The 15676-nt window shown below is 47.0% G+C and overlaps 1 protein-coding gene across 7 annotated transcripts in view; it reads right to left on the reverse strand.

Moving 5' to 3' along the window:
- LOC130358853 (E3 ubiquitin-protein ligase TRIM39-like) overlaps positions 1-15676 on the reverse strand; it is a 63022-nt gene that overhangs the window by 25868 nt on the left and 21478 nt on the right. Inside the window, exon 6 of one of the 7 annotated variants that reach the window (XM_056562733.1) lies at positions 6240-6916. The exons of the other annotated variants lie outside the window; for them this stretch is intronic. Within the exon in view, the coding sequence (XP_056418708.1) occupies positions 6604-6916 (313 nt within the window). The 3' untranslated portion in view covers positions 6240-6603. Of the gene's footprint in view, positions 1-6239; positions 6917-15676 lie in introns of those variants that run through there. 7 annotated transcript variants of the gene reach the window in all.

Genomic DNA, 15676 nt, shown 5'->3' on the forward strand with positions numbered 1-15676 from the left:
GAGGTCAGGATATGAGGATGGGATAGGAGGTCAGGATATGAGGATGGGATATGGGGTTGGGATATGACAACAATATATGAGGACAGGACATGAAGTCAAAAGCTTCCTCCTTTGTTTATTTTCCTCCCCAACAAGGATTAGGAAGGAAAAACCGGGCAACGTCGGCTACTCAGCTAGTCTATATATATAAAACTCAATGTGTGTTTGTGTGTGTATATATGTATGTGTGTATGTATGTTCCACAAAAACGTCCAAACGACTATAGATATTAACATGAAACTTGGCACACGTTACTAATATGTCAAAAACAAACCTAGGATAGGTGATTTAACCCTTACTCACCCCCATTTGCCAGGGTCTGGGTTTTTGTTTAAAGCACCATACAAGTCTATGGGAAATATATGTTACTGCATAACTTCCAAACGGCTGGAGATATTTCGATAATACTTGGTCGCATGTTACTTATATGTCCACTTAAAATATAGGATAGTTAATTTAACTCTTAACTACCCCTATTTGTGAGGGTCGGGCTTTTTGTTTAAAGTCCCATCCAAATCAATGGGAAATGTATGTTCTCACATAACTTCTGTACGGCTGGAGATATTTCAATACCTGGTACACATATTACAGGTCGGGATATGAGGACGGGATGAGAGGTTGAGATAGGAGGTCAAGATAGGAGGACAGGATGGTCGGGATAGGAGGTCGAATTAGGTCGAGATATGAGGACGGGATAGGAGGACGGGATGTGGGATGGTCGGGATAGGAGGACAGCATAGGTGGTCGAGATAGGCGGTTGGGAGAGGAGGTTGGGATAGGAGAACGGGATAGGAGGTCGGGATAGGAGGACAGGATAGGAGGACAAGATAGGAGGACAGGATAGGACGACGGAATAGGAGAACTGGATAGGAGGATGGGATATTAGGTTTGGATAGGAAGACGGGGTAGGAGGACGCGATATGGGGTTGGGATATGACAACAATATATGGGGATGGGATTTGAAGTCAAAAGCTTCCTCCTTTGTTGATTTTCCTCCCCAACAAGGATGAGGAAGGAAAAACCGGGCAACGCCGGGTACTCAGCTAGTCAGATATAAAAGTCCACCTAGACTTAAAGCCATTGGAAACCACTCTGATGCCACCAACACTAACTCCACACAGATAGGAAATTGTTAAGTAAAGAGCGATATGCTGCCTTTTTGCAGAAAGGTGTTTCACAGGAATAGCAGCAAAGTGGAGGAGAAAACTCAAAATTTTAATTTTTTACATTAACATGTTCTTGTAGCCCCATTATGTTCATTTTTACAGGGGGTAAAAGGAGAAAGTCCCCCAAAATTTGTAACCCAATTTCTCTCAAGTTTGGAAATACCTCATGTGGATGTAAAGTGCTCTGTGGGTGCACTACAAGGCTCAGAAGAGAAAGAGCTAAATTTGGCTTTTGAAGAGCGAATTTTGCTAAAATGGTTTTTGGGGGCATGTCTCATTTAGGAAGCCCCCATTTAACAGCAAAAGAAAGAAAAAAAAACATGGCACACTATTTGGGAAACTACATTCCTCAAGGAACATAACAAGGGGTACAGTGAGCCGTAACACCCTACAAAACAACACCCTACAAACTTTCGTTAAAGTGGGACATAAAAATGAAAAAAAGAAAATTGTTATCCCAAAATTTTTCATTTTCACAAGGTATAATAGGAGACAACTCCCCCAAAATTTGTAGCCCAATTTCTCCCGAGTAAGGAAATTACCAATATGTTGACATAAAGTGCTCTGCAGGCGCACAACATGGCTCAGAAGAAGAAGAGCCATTTGGCTTTTGAAGAGAGAATTTAGCCGGAATAGTTTTTGGGGGCCATGTCACACTTACAAAGCCCCCATGGGACAGTGGAAACCCCCTCCTGTGACCCCATTTTGGAAACTATACCCCTCAAGAAATGTAATAAGGGGTGCAGTGAGAAAAAGCCTCCCAAACTTTGTAAAGTGTTCAGGGGGCGAACGGTAGGGCTCAGGAGGGAAGAAGCACCATTTGGCTTTTGGACAGAGAATTTGGCTGGAAAAGTTTTTGAGGGCCATGTCACATTTATAAAGCCCCCATGGTGCCCAGAAAGTTGAAACCACCCACATGTGACACAATTTTTGAAAAGATACCCCTCATAGAATGTAATAAGGGGTGCAGTGAGCATTTACACCCCACTTACGTTTGACATATTTTTGACAAGGTGGGCTGTGAATACGAAAAATTCAATTTTTCATTTTCTCGGACTACTGTTCCAAAAATCTGTCAGACATCTGTGGGGTGTAAATGCTCACTGCACCCCTTATTACATTCTGTGAGGGGTATCTTTTCCAAAGGGGAGTCACATTTTTTTGCGTTTATGTCAGAACCTCTGGAACTATCAGCCACCCCTGTGTAAATCACCAATTTAGGCCTCAAGTGTACATGGTGCGCTCTCACTCCTGAGCCATGTTGTGTGCCCACAGAGCACGTTACGTCCACATATGGGGTACTGTACCGTACTCAGGAGAAATTGCGGTACAAATTCTGGGGGTCTTTTTCTCCTTTTACATCTTGAGAAAATATAAAGTATATGGCCACATCAGCATGTTCGTGTAAAAAATGTAGTGTAGTGTGGTGTTTGGTGCTTTTACAGTATCTACACACGGTCGGGTTTACATCGAGTTTCCCGCACTCAAACTCGCAGCGGGAAACTTAGTGTACGGTGCTGTGTGCTAAGTGATGCTTAGCAGCGATGTACATTTACGGTGCTCGTCCTTAAGGGGTTAATCTTCTGTTCTGTATTATATATTTGCTCTTTTTTTCTCTCAAAAAATTTTTCAAAAATGTTTATTAACTGTTTTGAACTCAGAGGCATTCAATTAACAACACAAAATAAGCAATAAAGACAGCAGGTAAATCAAATGGAATGTCATGAAGAAGCCAAGATGGAGTGTCTGATTAGGGAATAGGTGGTTGGGTAGACAGTATTTAGGAAACAGGATAGTTTCCAGGGGGGGAGGCTACACATTAACTTAATCCGGTGGCATACCAACATGAAAATGCAACGTAATGAGATTCGGTGTAAGGCTGGGCTCACATCACGTTTTTACCAATACAGGACCGCATACGGCTGGGGGGAGCTAAAACCTTGCACTCCCGTATCCCTGCCGTATGCCGCCCAAATGTAATTCATTTCAATGAGCCGACCGGAGTGAAACGCTGACTCCGGTTGGCTCATTTTTGCCCCGTATGCGGTTTTCCCACTGCACCTAAAACCGTAGTCAACCACGGTTTGAGGTATGGTGGAAAACCGCATACGGGCCAAAAATTAGCCGACCGGAGTCAGCGTTTCACACCGGTTGGCTCATTGAAATGAATTACATATGGGCGGCATACGGCAGGGATACGGGAGCGCAAGGTTTTAGCTCCCCCAAGCCGTATGCGGTCCCGTATTGGTAAAAACGTGATGTGAACCCAGCCTTAGAGATACTCATCATGGCACAGCAGCTATTAAAGGAAATCTGTCATCAGAATCACACGCACTAAACCTGCTACACAGGCTTGTAGTGCGGGTGATCCTGATTAAAACGCTCCTTACCTGGTTAAAAATTGTTCAGCGGTTCTTCAGATATCTTTATTTTTAGTTTTCTGTTATTCCCTGGCTTGGGACTCAGTGGAAGGTGTTATCATCTGGGACTCGGCTATACGTCATTCTAGCTGGGTGGAGCTGCCGCCCGGCTCATGAATATTCATGACCTTATCCTAATGCACCAGACTTAGAAAAAGGAGTTAGACCACGAGGATAAGTTCATGAATATTCATGAGCCGGGCGGCAGCTCCGCCCAGCTAGAATGACGTGTGGCCGAGTGCGAGATGATAACACCTCCCACTGAGTCCCAAGCCAGGGAATAACAGAAAACTAAAAATAAAGATATCTGAAGAACCGCTGAACCATTTTTAACCAGGTAAGAAGCGTTTTAATCAGGATCACCCGCACTACAAACCTGTGTAACAGGTTTAGTGCGGGTGATTCTGATGACAGATTTCCTTTAAGCCTAACTATTTTGGAAACCGGTCGGTAAATAAAACAACTACTAATAGTTCAATCTAGGTGCCTGAATCTTTTAGCATACCAGCCTATAATATAATGAAATGGTTGTATGGTGTATTAATGGCTCCTTTCAGATGGCATTTAGAATGAGTCTTTCTTTTTTTGGAAGCACCAACTATTTACATGGACAGCATAATAGATGAGTAACATAAAGCATTGATAATGCACAAGAAACAAAATAAGCCCAGAGTTAACTGAATAGGGCAAATTAGTGCAGATGTATTAATTTTCTTGTCAAATTAATCAGTGCCAACAACTGTAAAACCTATCTGCATTAAAGTTCAACTGAAGAAGCCAGAAGGGAGTATTATGCTGCATCCTAATGGGGGAAAACAGGTATAACAAGGGAAGTGCTGTTTAACCACTAAAGAACTAAACATAATAAATTGTGTTTGACAAAACACTATAAAGTGTATATATTATATGCAGCTTGCCAACACCCACCGACTTATACAAGGCACAAGTACTGATGGCGTACAGTGCCGATTCTGTTGCAATAAGAAAACATAGCTTAAGTCCAGTGTCCAAAGCTTGTGCAAGAAGCCATTTTCCTGTGTTAAAGGAAAAGTGTCAGCCTGTTTACCCCCAGTAAACATTGGAACATTATAACATTGGGTTACAGCATTGGTGATCGGGTGTCCAAGGAGGGGTCACTTACTAAAATTTGTCCAGAAGGTCCTGAGATATGTCCCCCAGAAGATCGTCCGCTAAATTCAGTGAATTGCACACTTTCAATTTACATATTCATTGTCTGTGACTCCACTTCACTAGGAAGGGGGGTCATAGACAATGAATATGCAAGTGCACACAGGAGCCCCGCCTCCTGTGCACGATTCACTGAATTAAGCAGAGGATCTTCTAGGGGACAAATCTCAGGACCTACTGGACATATTTAAGTAAGTGACCCCTCGTTGGACTCCTGTTCACCCACAATATAACCCAGTATATTGGGTTTAGTGTGGGTGAACAGGCTGACAGTTTTCCTTTAATGGCATTTTAATATTAGATGAGTAAAGAATGTTTTTTGCACAGACTTTGGAAGCAGGATTTCATCGGTGTTTGCTTATAACAAAACAATGTTTTCATATCAACCTTTTTGGAGGAGTCTGTACCTGTACGTAAAGACAGACATGTGGAGAAACTGTTCCAGTGAGATTTCAGCAAATAGCCAAACACGGTGGTAAATGTTTTCAAATCAACTGTAAATTACTTCTATATAAAAATGTTAAGCCTTCCAGTACTTATCAGCTGCTGTATACTACAGAGAAAGTTGTGTAGTTCCTTCCATTCTGACCACACTGCTCTCTGCTGACACCTCTGCCAATATCAGGAACTGTCCAGAGCAAGAGAAGTTTGCTATGGGGACTTGCTTCTACTCTGGTCAGCAGAGAGCACTGTGGTCAGAATGGAAGGAACTACTCAACTTCCTCTGGAGCATACAGCAGCTGAAAAAAAAAAAAAAAAGGGAAAATGGTCACTAACCCCCCCCCCCCCCCCAACCAGTGGAACTGGCTGGTAGTCCGGGGGACGCTGATCAATATGATGCCTACCATGCCCGGATCCGTCAAGCTGTTCACCCGTTATCTTCATTTTTCAATATATGCAAATCATCTTGTAACTGGCATGGGCAGGGTTACTGCCTTCATCTGGCGCTGTGACGTCAGCGCCGCTTGTCCACAGCACCGCCAGCTTATGCATATTCATGCCCTCGCCTCCCCGCTCTGTATGTGACTCCACTGCGCATGTGCCGGCTTACTGCACCTTTACTTACTAGTAAGTACTACACCCTTACTGCAGCTCCGCTGGAATGAAGCCGCTTCCGGGTGTACACAGGAAGCCGGCACATGCCCAGTGGAGTCACATACAGAGTGGGGAGGAGAGGGAGAGGCGGAGGGAGGGCATGAATATGCATAAGCCGGGCAGTGCTGCGGACGAGCGGCGCTGACGTCACAGTGCCAGATGAAGGCAGTAACCACGCCTGTGCCAGTTAGAAGATGATTTGCATATATTGAAAGATGAAGATAACAGGCAAACGGCTGGACAGATCCGGGCATGGTAGGCATCATAATGATCAGCGTCCCTCGCACTACCAGCCAGTACCTCTGGTCAGTGCAAGGGGGGGGGGGGGGGGGGGTTTAGTGACAGTTTTCCTTTAAGATAAGGATTAAGATTTTTAATTTTTTTTATGCGTACTGAAGGTTAGATGCTTTGAGAGAATTGAGAAGAAATTTACGCTGTCTCTGCTTAGCCAGGATACATAAAGTGATGTCTACATAGGACATGCGTCCACATAAACTGTAATGTCCCTCAGTTGGTTTAGACTTAGGGAAGAGGGAAATGTGTATCCTCTCAATACTGATGGAAGCAGCCCTTTTCTTGCCGAGAAGACTAAAGTAGATCTCTGTAGCAACTCGTCTTTGTGGCAAGCCTTTTATAAGGACAGATTTACTGATGGCTTCTATTTTCCTGGTCTTCGATCAAGCTAAATGGTTAGTTTAAGACTCTACACTCTTTGCCCAGTATGTAAGCTTTGTTGCCAGTTCAGGCATTATTGCCTTGAAAGCTTTGCGAAGGATTGACCTATTAATCAGTTGAGGAGTGGTTCCCTCTTCTTCACAATCAGAAAGACTATCTAAGTCAGAGTCTTCTTGCAAGTCAGGAGGTGCTGGTTGCTCAGCTGCCATCTTAGAGGTCCCGGTAGGAAAGGAAACACTGCTCTTTTGTAGGACATTCTTTTGGCTTTTGTTGTTCCTGGGTGTGCTGACACTGTCCTCGGAACTTTCCCAGCTCATCCGGACCCTTTTTAAGCTGTAAAAAATTCAGTAATAGGCAATATAAATATGCACTGAGAGACAGCAATAGGCTCACATTGCTATCCTGTTCAGTGGCTAGGCTGTGCCCCCTATATATTTGAGTGTCTGAATAGGCACATATGGAGGCCTTAGGGGTCTTCTTTAGGGCACTGGCTGCCATGGAAACCAACTAACACCACAAAGGGGTGACAGAGGGAGCCCAGTTCTTTTGTCTGATCACTTTAACCCTTTAAGGACTCTTTTCAGTTTTTGCAATTTCGTTTTTTCCTCCTTACCTTTAAAAAACCATAAGCTTTCAATTTTGCACCTAAAAATCCATATGATGGCTTATTTTTTGCGTCACCAATTCTACTTTGTAATGACATCAATCATTTTACCCCAAATTCAACAGCGAAACAGAAAAAAAAAATCATTGTGCGACAAAATTGCAGAAAAAAACACACCATTTTGTAACTTTTGGGGGCTTCTGTTTCTACGCAGTACATTTTTCAGTAAAAATTACACCTTATCTTTATTCTGTAGGTTCATACGATTAAAATGATACCCTACTTATATCGGTTTGATTTGGTCGTACTTCTTGAAAAAATCATAACTACATGCAGGAAAATGTATACGTTTAAAATTGTCATCTTCTGACCCCTATAACTTTTTTATTTTTCCGCGTATGGGGTAGTATGAGGGCTCAGTTTTTGCGCAGTGATCTGAAGTTTTTAGCGGTACCATTTCTTATTCAGCTCCATTGGGTGACACAGGAACCGTGGGTATATCTTGCTGCCACTAGGCATACCAAAAAGAAGTCGGCCCCTCCCAGCAGGGTATACCCCACCTACTGCCTTAGAGACACTCAGTTTTAGCTTAGTGTCATAGGAGGCAACACGGGCCTGGATTGCTCCAGGCCTAGTCTTTTATTATTTTCTAGTGATAGTGTTTAGAAATTTTCGTCTTTTAAATTTTTATAGGTAGGGGCGACAGGAGCATGGCGCTGCCTGTTTCCCCGCATGCGACTGAAGGGCACAGTTCCATAGAGTATGGACCGTTATCCCTTCCTCGCCACCGGCCAGCACAGGTCTGTACCTTGGGTCCGGGTCGCCTATTGCCTCTGCTCGCCCCGCTTACAGAAGCCTGGCATGATGCAGCAGGCTTAGTCTGGTGAAGACTTCTCGGGACAGAACTTCTTGGAGGTAAGTATACCTCCATAATCAGGTGAGTACCTACACTACACCCCCCCCCATTTACTAGGGCTCCATCAGGGCTTATAGGGGGGTGACTTTATTCAGATGGGGGGACCTAAAACTTGGGGGCACTGGCTGCGACCTTGGGGGCACTGGCTTCGATCTTTTACTGGGCTACAGCCCCCACACATGGTGGGACAGCTGCCGGCCCTCCAGAAGACGGTTCCCCGAACCGCCATTCCAGATCCCGGTCACCCAGATCAGGAGCCTCCACTAACCGTTCCCGATCTCCGGGTGAATTGGCGGACTCAGAACCTCATTCGGATTCTGAAGAGCTGTCCTCCATGTCTGACTTGGAGGATGGCCTGGTGTCTGCAGTCAGGGACACTTTCCATCTACAGGACCCTGGACCCTCGGACCCTGCTCCTGAGGTTTCCTTTGCTTCTGGAGTTTGATGTGCTTCTGGAGACCGCCTGGAAACTTCCAGAGAAGCGCTTCCAAGGAACTAAAAGGTTAAAGTGCCTTGTGTCCATTAAAGGTTACCTGTGTCCATTCCCTCAGGACCTTATTTCTAAATGGACTGTTCCTCCATCTGTGGACCCCCCAGTCTCCCGTTTATCCAAATCCACCACTCTACCGTTGGCGGATGCCGCTTCCTTCAAGGATCCCGCGGACAAGCGGGTCGAAAATTTGGCCAAATACGCATTTGAGGCGGTAGGATCCTCCCTGCTTCCGGCCTTCACTTCCACCTGGGTTGCGAAGAACTTAGCGGTGTGGGCTTCTCAGCTTCGCCATTCGTTGCTCCATGTGGCTCAAAGCTTGGAACGCCGATTCGGCTTCCAAGAAATCTCTGATGGCAATGGCCTTTACTGGCGGTCGCCTCTTTGGGAAACGGCTAGACGACATCATCTCTGAGGCTACATGAGGTAAAAGTTCTTTGCTTCCCCAGAACAAGGCCCGCTGCACTACCGCTCGTGGGGTTTTTCGTAAGTCAACCTCCTTTCGGTCCTTTCGCCCCCTGGGTCAAGGGCGCCAGGAAAAATCGAGTCCCTCGCAAGGTAGGCAGGGCCCGTCCTTCAAACCTCGCTCCTCCTGGAAGCAGGATAATCGCTCCAACCGATTTCCCGCTAAATCAGGAACCCGCAAACCTGCCTCAACCTGAAGGGGCGCCCCCACCTCGGACTCCGTCTCGGGTGGGCGGTCGCTTACTTCTTTTCGGAACGTCTGGTTGGCACAAGTCCAGGACTCTAGGGTTCGGGATGTGATCTCCGACGGTTACCGAATCAAGTTCACTTCTTTTCCCCAGGATCGTTTTTTTTGATCCCGGCCTCCTCGTTCACCTACTCTGGCCGCATCTTTTCATTCTGCCATTCACACTCTGCTACAACAGGGTGTTATTGTGCCCGTTACACCTCAGGACCGTTTCAGGGTTTCTATTCAAACCTCTTCGTGGTGCCCAAAAAAGAGGATTCAGTTCGTCCGATTTTGGACCTGAAACTCCTCAACCAGCATCTTCGCCACTTCCGTATGGAGTCACTACGGTCAATCGTAGCATCCATGGATCAGGGTGAATTCCTGTCTTCAGTGGACCTTCGGGATGCGTATCTACACATCCCGATTTTTCCTCCTCATCAACGTTTCCTCCGCTTTGCCGTTCCGCAGGGTCACTTTCAATTTGTGGCTCTGCCCTTCGGCCTGGCCACAGCCCCTCGGGTTTTTACCAAGGTCCTGGCGGCTGTCATGGCCATTTTCAGGTCCCGGGGGGATCTGTCCTTCCTTACCTGGACAACCTTCTCATTAAGGCCCCGTCCCAGATCCAGAATGAGGAGAGTCTCCGCATCACCCTGCTGACCCTAACCAGCTTCGGGTGGCTGATCAACGAGGAGAAGTCCAACCTTTCTCCCTCCCAGTCTCTGGTCTTTCTGGGCCTACGGTTCGATACCGGGAGTGCCCGAATCTTCCTTCCTCCGGACAAGCGGAGTGCGCTGCTGTCAGGCGTTCCTCACTTGAGACGCCCGCATCCAGTGTCCATTCGTACTTGCATGGCAGTGCTGGGCAGAATGGTGGCGGCTATAACGGCGGTCCCGTTTGCACAGTTCCGTTGCCGTCCGCTTCAGTGGGCTATTCTGTCTCTGTGGGACGGATCCCCCCTGTCCTTGGACCACCGGATCTGTCTGCCCGCCTCGACTCATCAGTCTCTTCTTTGGTGGCTATACTCCCCCCTCCTTCAGAGCGGCCTACCGTTGAACTGGCTGGTTCTTACCACGGATGCAAGCCTCCTCGGTTGGGGTGGGGGGGGGGTGTTCTCCTGGACCGGACGGTCCAGGGCCGGTGGTCACCTCGGGAAGCCAGGCTTCTTATCAATGTCCTGGAGATCCGGGCGATATTCCTTTGTCTCCGACACTGGGAGTCTCTTCTTCGGGGTCGCCCGGTTCGCATTCAGTCCGACAACGCCACGGCCGTGGCGTATATCAACCGCCAAGGGGGCACTCGCAGCAGTGCCGCCTTGACTGAGGTGTCCAAGATTTTGACCTGGGCGGAACGCATGGTTCCCTCCATATCAGCGATCCACATTCCGGGGGTGGAAAATTGGGAGGTGGACTTTCTAAGTCGCTCATCTCCCGATCCCGGGGAGTGGTCCCTTCACCCGGAGGTGTTCGAGTCCATTTGCCGTCGTTGGGGGATTCCGGACGTGGACCTATTTACAACCCGCTTAAACCGGCAGGTTCCAAGCTTCGTGGCAAAGTCCAGAGATCCTCTGCGCTGGCCGCGGACGCCCTTGTCATTCCCTGGTCTCGGTTCACTCTCCCGTATCTGTTTCCGCCAATTCCCCTCCTTCCCCGAGTGCTCAGGAAACTCAAGGCGTAAGGCGTTCCGGACATTCTAGTGGCCCCGGATTGGCCCCGCCGATCTTGGTACGCCGATGTGGTTCGGCTTGTGGCGGATGTTCCCTGCCGACTGCCAGATCGCCTCGATCTTCTGTCTCAGGGTCCACTTTGCCACCCCAATTCACAGCCGCTGCGTTTGACGGCGTGGCGGTTGAAACCGTGGTATTGAAGGCTTGCGGTTTCTCATCTGCGGTTATTCGCACTATGCTCAGGGCACGTAAGCCATCCTCGGCGAGGATCGGGCATAGGACTTGGCGGGCTTATTTTCGGTGGTGTGAGGCCCGCTCTCTTTCCCCGGTCCGTTTTTCTCTGCCGAACCTTCTGGCGTTTCTGCAGTCAGGTCTTGAGACGCACCTGGCTCTTAGTTCCCTCAAGGGTCAAGTATCGTCGCTGTCTATTCTTTTTCAGCGGACTCTGGCTTCTGACTCATCGGTTCGCACCTTCCTCCAGGCAGTTGCTCACGAGATTCCTCCCTACAGGTCTCCTACTCCCCCTTGGGACTTGAATTTAGTTCTGAGTGCCTTGCAGTCCGTTCCGTTCAAGCCTATCCGCGATATTTCTCTCCGTTTCCTTTCCTGGAAGGTCGCTTTTTTGGTAGCTGTGACCTCGATCCGTCGGGTGTCGGAATTGGCAGCTCTTTCTTGTCAACCTCCCTTCCTCATTCTTCATCAAGACAAAGCAGTACTTCGACCGGTTCCTTCTTTTCAACCGAAGGTGGTTTCGTCCTTTCATCTGAACGAGGATATCGTTCTCCCTTCCTTCTGCCCTGCTCCGTCTCATCCTAAGGAGCGTTCTCTCCACAGTCTGGATGTGGTACGAGCCTTACGAGTTTACCTCAAAGCCACCTCTTCTTTCCGACGGTCGGAGTCGCTGTTTGTCCTTCCGGAGGACCGACGCACGGGTTTGCCAGCTTCTAAGGCCACCATCTCCAGATGGATCCGGTTCGCCATTTCTGAAGCATACCGTTCCAAGGGGCAGGATCCTCCCTTCCCGGTTACAGCTCACTCCACTCGCTCTGTGGGGGCCTCTTGGGCGGTCTTTAACAGGGCTTCGGCACTACAGGTGTGTAAGGCGGCTACTTTGTTTTCGGTGCACACGTTCGCCAAGTTATACCAAGTGCACACTTCTGCATCCACCGACGCCTCTTTGGGGCGTAAGGTTTTGCAGGCAGCGGTGGCTCTGCCGTCCGCTTGATTCTGGGTTACATGGTTTTCCCACCTCCGGGGACTGCTTTGGTATGTCCCACGGTTCCTGTGTCCCCCAATGGAGCTGAATGAGAAAAGGAGATTTTTTACACTTACCGTAAAATCTTTTTCTCAGAAGCTCCATTGGGGGACACAGCTCCCACCCTGTGTTGTTAGTTGTGATCTGAGTTTTGGTCGCCTGTCAGTCTGTTGGTTTGTAGTTTTGACTGGGCGCCCTCTGGACTCTGTATTTTTCGGTTCCTCCTATTGCTTTGGGGCTAAAACTGAGTGTCTCTAAGGCAGTAGGTGGGGTATACCCTGCTGGGAGGGACCGACTTTTTTGTATGCCTAGTGTCAGCCTCCTAGTGGCAGCAAGATATACCCACGGTTCCTGTGTCCCCCAATGAAGCTTCTGAGAAAAAGATTTTACGGTAAGTGTAAAAAATCTCCTTTTTGGTATTGATCGAACTTTTTGATCGCTTTTTATAAATTTTTTTCATGATATAAAAAGTGACCAAAAATACACTATTTTGGACTTTGGAATTTTTTTGCGCGCACGCCATTGACCGTGTGGTTTAATTAACGATATATTTTTTATAATTCAAACATTTCCGCACGCGGCGATACCACATATGATTATTTTTATTTACACAGTTTTTTTTTTATGGGAAAAGGGGGGTGATTCAAACTTTTATTATTTTTTTTTTTTGCAATGTTATAGCTCCCATAGGGGGCTATAACACTGCACACGCTGATCTTTTAAATTGATCAATGGTTTCTCATAGGAAACCATTGATCAATGATTCTGCCGCTTGAGTGCTCATGCCTGGATCTCAGGCACTGCGCAGTCATTTGGCGATTGGAAACCAGGAGGCAAGGTAGGGAACCTCCTCATGTCTTACAGCTGTTCGGGATGCCGTGATTTCGCGAACAGCCTCCTGAGCTAACCGGGAACATTTTACTTTCACTTTAGACATGGCATTCAACTTTGAATGCCGCGTCTAAAGGGTTAACAGCGCGTGGCACTGCTATTAGCCACGCTGTGGCCCTGCGTTATAGAAGTACAGGTACGCCCTGAGTCCTTAAGGGGTTAATGTATGGTCACTATTGATCTGCAACTAACACCTTTAGTGGATATTTCCTATGAAGGCACCATATATGCACAAAACATTTACAGTGTGTAATGCTACCTACATAGTGCCAGCACAATAAATATATACAGTGTGGCCCCAAGAGGTTAATACCCTAGAAAACAATACCCTTCCAAAGGACTAATTAGTAAAATTTTTTTAACTATTTAATCCAGTGGTCTACAATTTTTTGTAGGTTACAACATATTTAAATAACAAAAAAAGACCTGGTCTCAAATGGCAGGAGGTGCTCAACCCCAAATGCAGTTGTGCATATATACTGGGAGAGCAGATCCTGCCCTTGTGGTCCGTTGCTAAGGGCGATCCCCAGCATAAAAATGCATACAATGGAGGATGCCTGCAATAGACTAAAAATGCCACAATGGCATCCTACACCAGATAAACGGTGTGGATGTGTAACAATTAGAATACAATACGGGAATTTAGGTGCACTACTGTGGTAGATGTATACAATGACATTGGCTATCCCTCAACACTGATGTTAAAATTGAGACATTCGCCAGTGTATCCTTATATGAAGGACACACCAGAGCCAGCACACCAACGCCAAGGTTTCTCAAGTGGCACGGGACCTAACACTAACCTACCTGTGTGTGATAAGCAAAAACCAGGGGCCAGTGGGTAATTACAGCAGCATTAGGCCAACTAGCAGCCTCCTCCCAGTTACCTCCAGTGTGACTGGGCACACATACAATGGGAGGAGGGAGGCAGACTACAAGCCCCACCTAAGTTGGCTGATATGTGCACCTAAATTCCTGCATTGTATTCTAATTGTTACACATCCACACCGTTTACCTGGTGTAGGATGCCATTGTGGCACTTGTAGACTACAAGGGCAGGATCTGCTCCCGCAATATATATGCACAACTGCATTTGGGGTTTAGCACCTCCTGTCATTTGAGACCACGTCTTTGTTGTTGTTTAAATCTTAAACTTGGAGGTGTATAAACTCCACATTTAAATGGCCTTGATCACTATTAAGGCAGCATTAAGGTTCACCTGTGAGGCCGGCACACATATCAGCCAACTTAGGTGGGGCTTGTAGTCTGCCTCCCACCTCCCATTGTATGTGTGCCCAGTCACACTGGAGGTAACTGGGAGCAGGCTGCGAGTCGGCCTAATGCTGCTGTAATTGTCCACTAGCCCCTGGTATTGCCCATACGGCACAGGTAGGTTAGTGTTGGGTCCCGTGCCACTTGAGAAACCTTGGCGTTGGTGTGCGGGCTCTGGTATGTCCTTCATCTATGGACATACTGGCGAATGCCTCAATTTTAACAGTGTTGAGGGATAGCCAATGTCATTGTATACATCTACCACAGTAGTGCACCTAAATTCCCGTATTACAACATTTTTACCTGCAGAAAAACTAGAACTATGTTTTTTTAGTTTACTATTTCTATTTTAAGAAATTGTCAACTTAACTCGTGCAACTTAATTTTCTGCATTTTGAGCATAAGCTTTTTAACACTTTCTTCAAAAATGACATGTTTTAAAGGGGTACTCCGCCCCTAGACATCTTATCCCCTATACAAAAGGATAGGGGATAAGATGTCAGATCGCCGGGGTCCCGCTGCTGGGGACCCCCGGGATCGCCGCTGCAGCACCTTGCTATCATTGCTGCACAGAGCGAGTTCGCTCTGTGCGAAATGACGAGTGATACAGGGGACGGAGCGGCGTGATGTCATGGCCCGCCCCCGCAACACGTCGTCACACCCCCTGCCATAGACTTGCATTAAGGGGGCGGGCTGTGATGTCACGAGGGGGCGGAGCCATGACGTTACGCTGCTCCGTCCTCTGTATCGCCCATCATTACGCACAGAGCGAACTCGCTCTGTGCAGCAATGATAGCGGGGTGCCGCAGCGGCGAACCCTGGGGTCCCCAGCAGCGGGACCCCGGCGATCTGACATCTTATCCCCTATCCTTTGGATAAGGGATAAGATGTCTTGGGGGGAGTACCCCTTTAAGGGCAATTTAAATGGTGCAGGCTGTGGACCAATGCCAAAAAGAGCATAAGTAGCATAAAAAGAGACGCTGTTTAGTCCCCATGAGAAAAAATGTGAAACATTAATTGATGTTTGGAGGAAGTACACTACAATTTGAGAAATGGGTAATATCATGATTATCTTATGAATTCTTGTAAATAATCTCGTTACTCTTTTCCCTCAAATCTTGTATGACTATTTTCTGTCAGAAGTTTGTATTAAACTGAGTGCATTTTGAAATCTTTTGTAACATGGATAATAGCATATTTTACTAGCAAATTTAGGTTATGAGAATGCATCATGCCCCATAGTATTCCTTAATGTAGTGTCCTGTTTACAGATTTCCCCAGTTTTGTGTTTTCAATAAAGGTGCCATG

Source organism: Hyla sarda, chromosome 2 (assembly GCF_029499605.1).
Source record: "Hyla sarda isolate aHylSar1 chromosome 2, aHylSar1.hap1, whole genome shotgun sequence".
NCBI lineage: Eukaryota > Metazoa > Chordata > Amphibia > Anura > Hylidae > Hyla > Hyla sarda.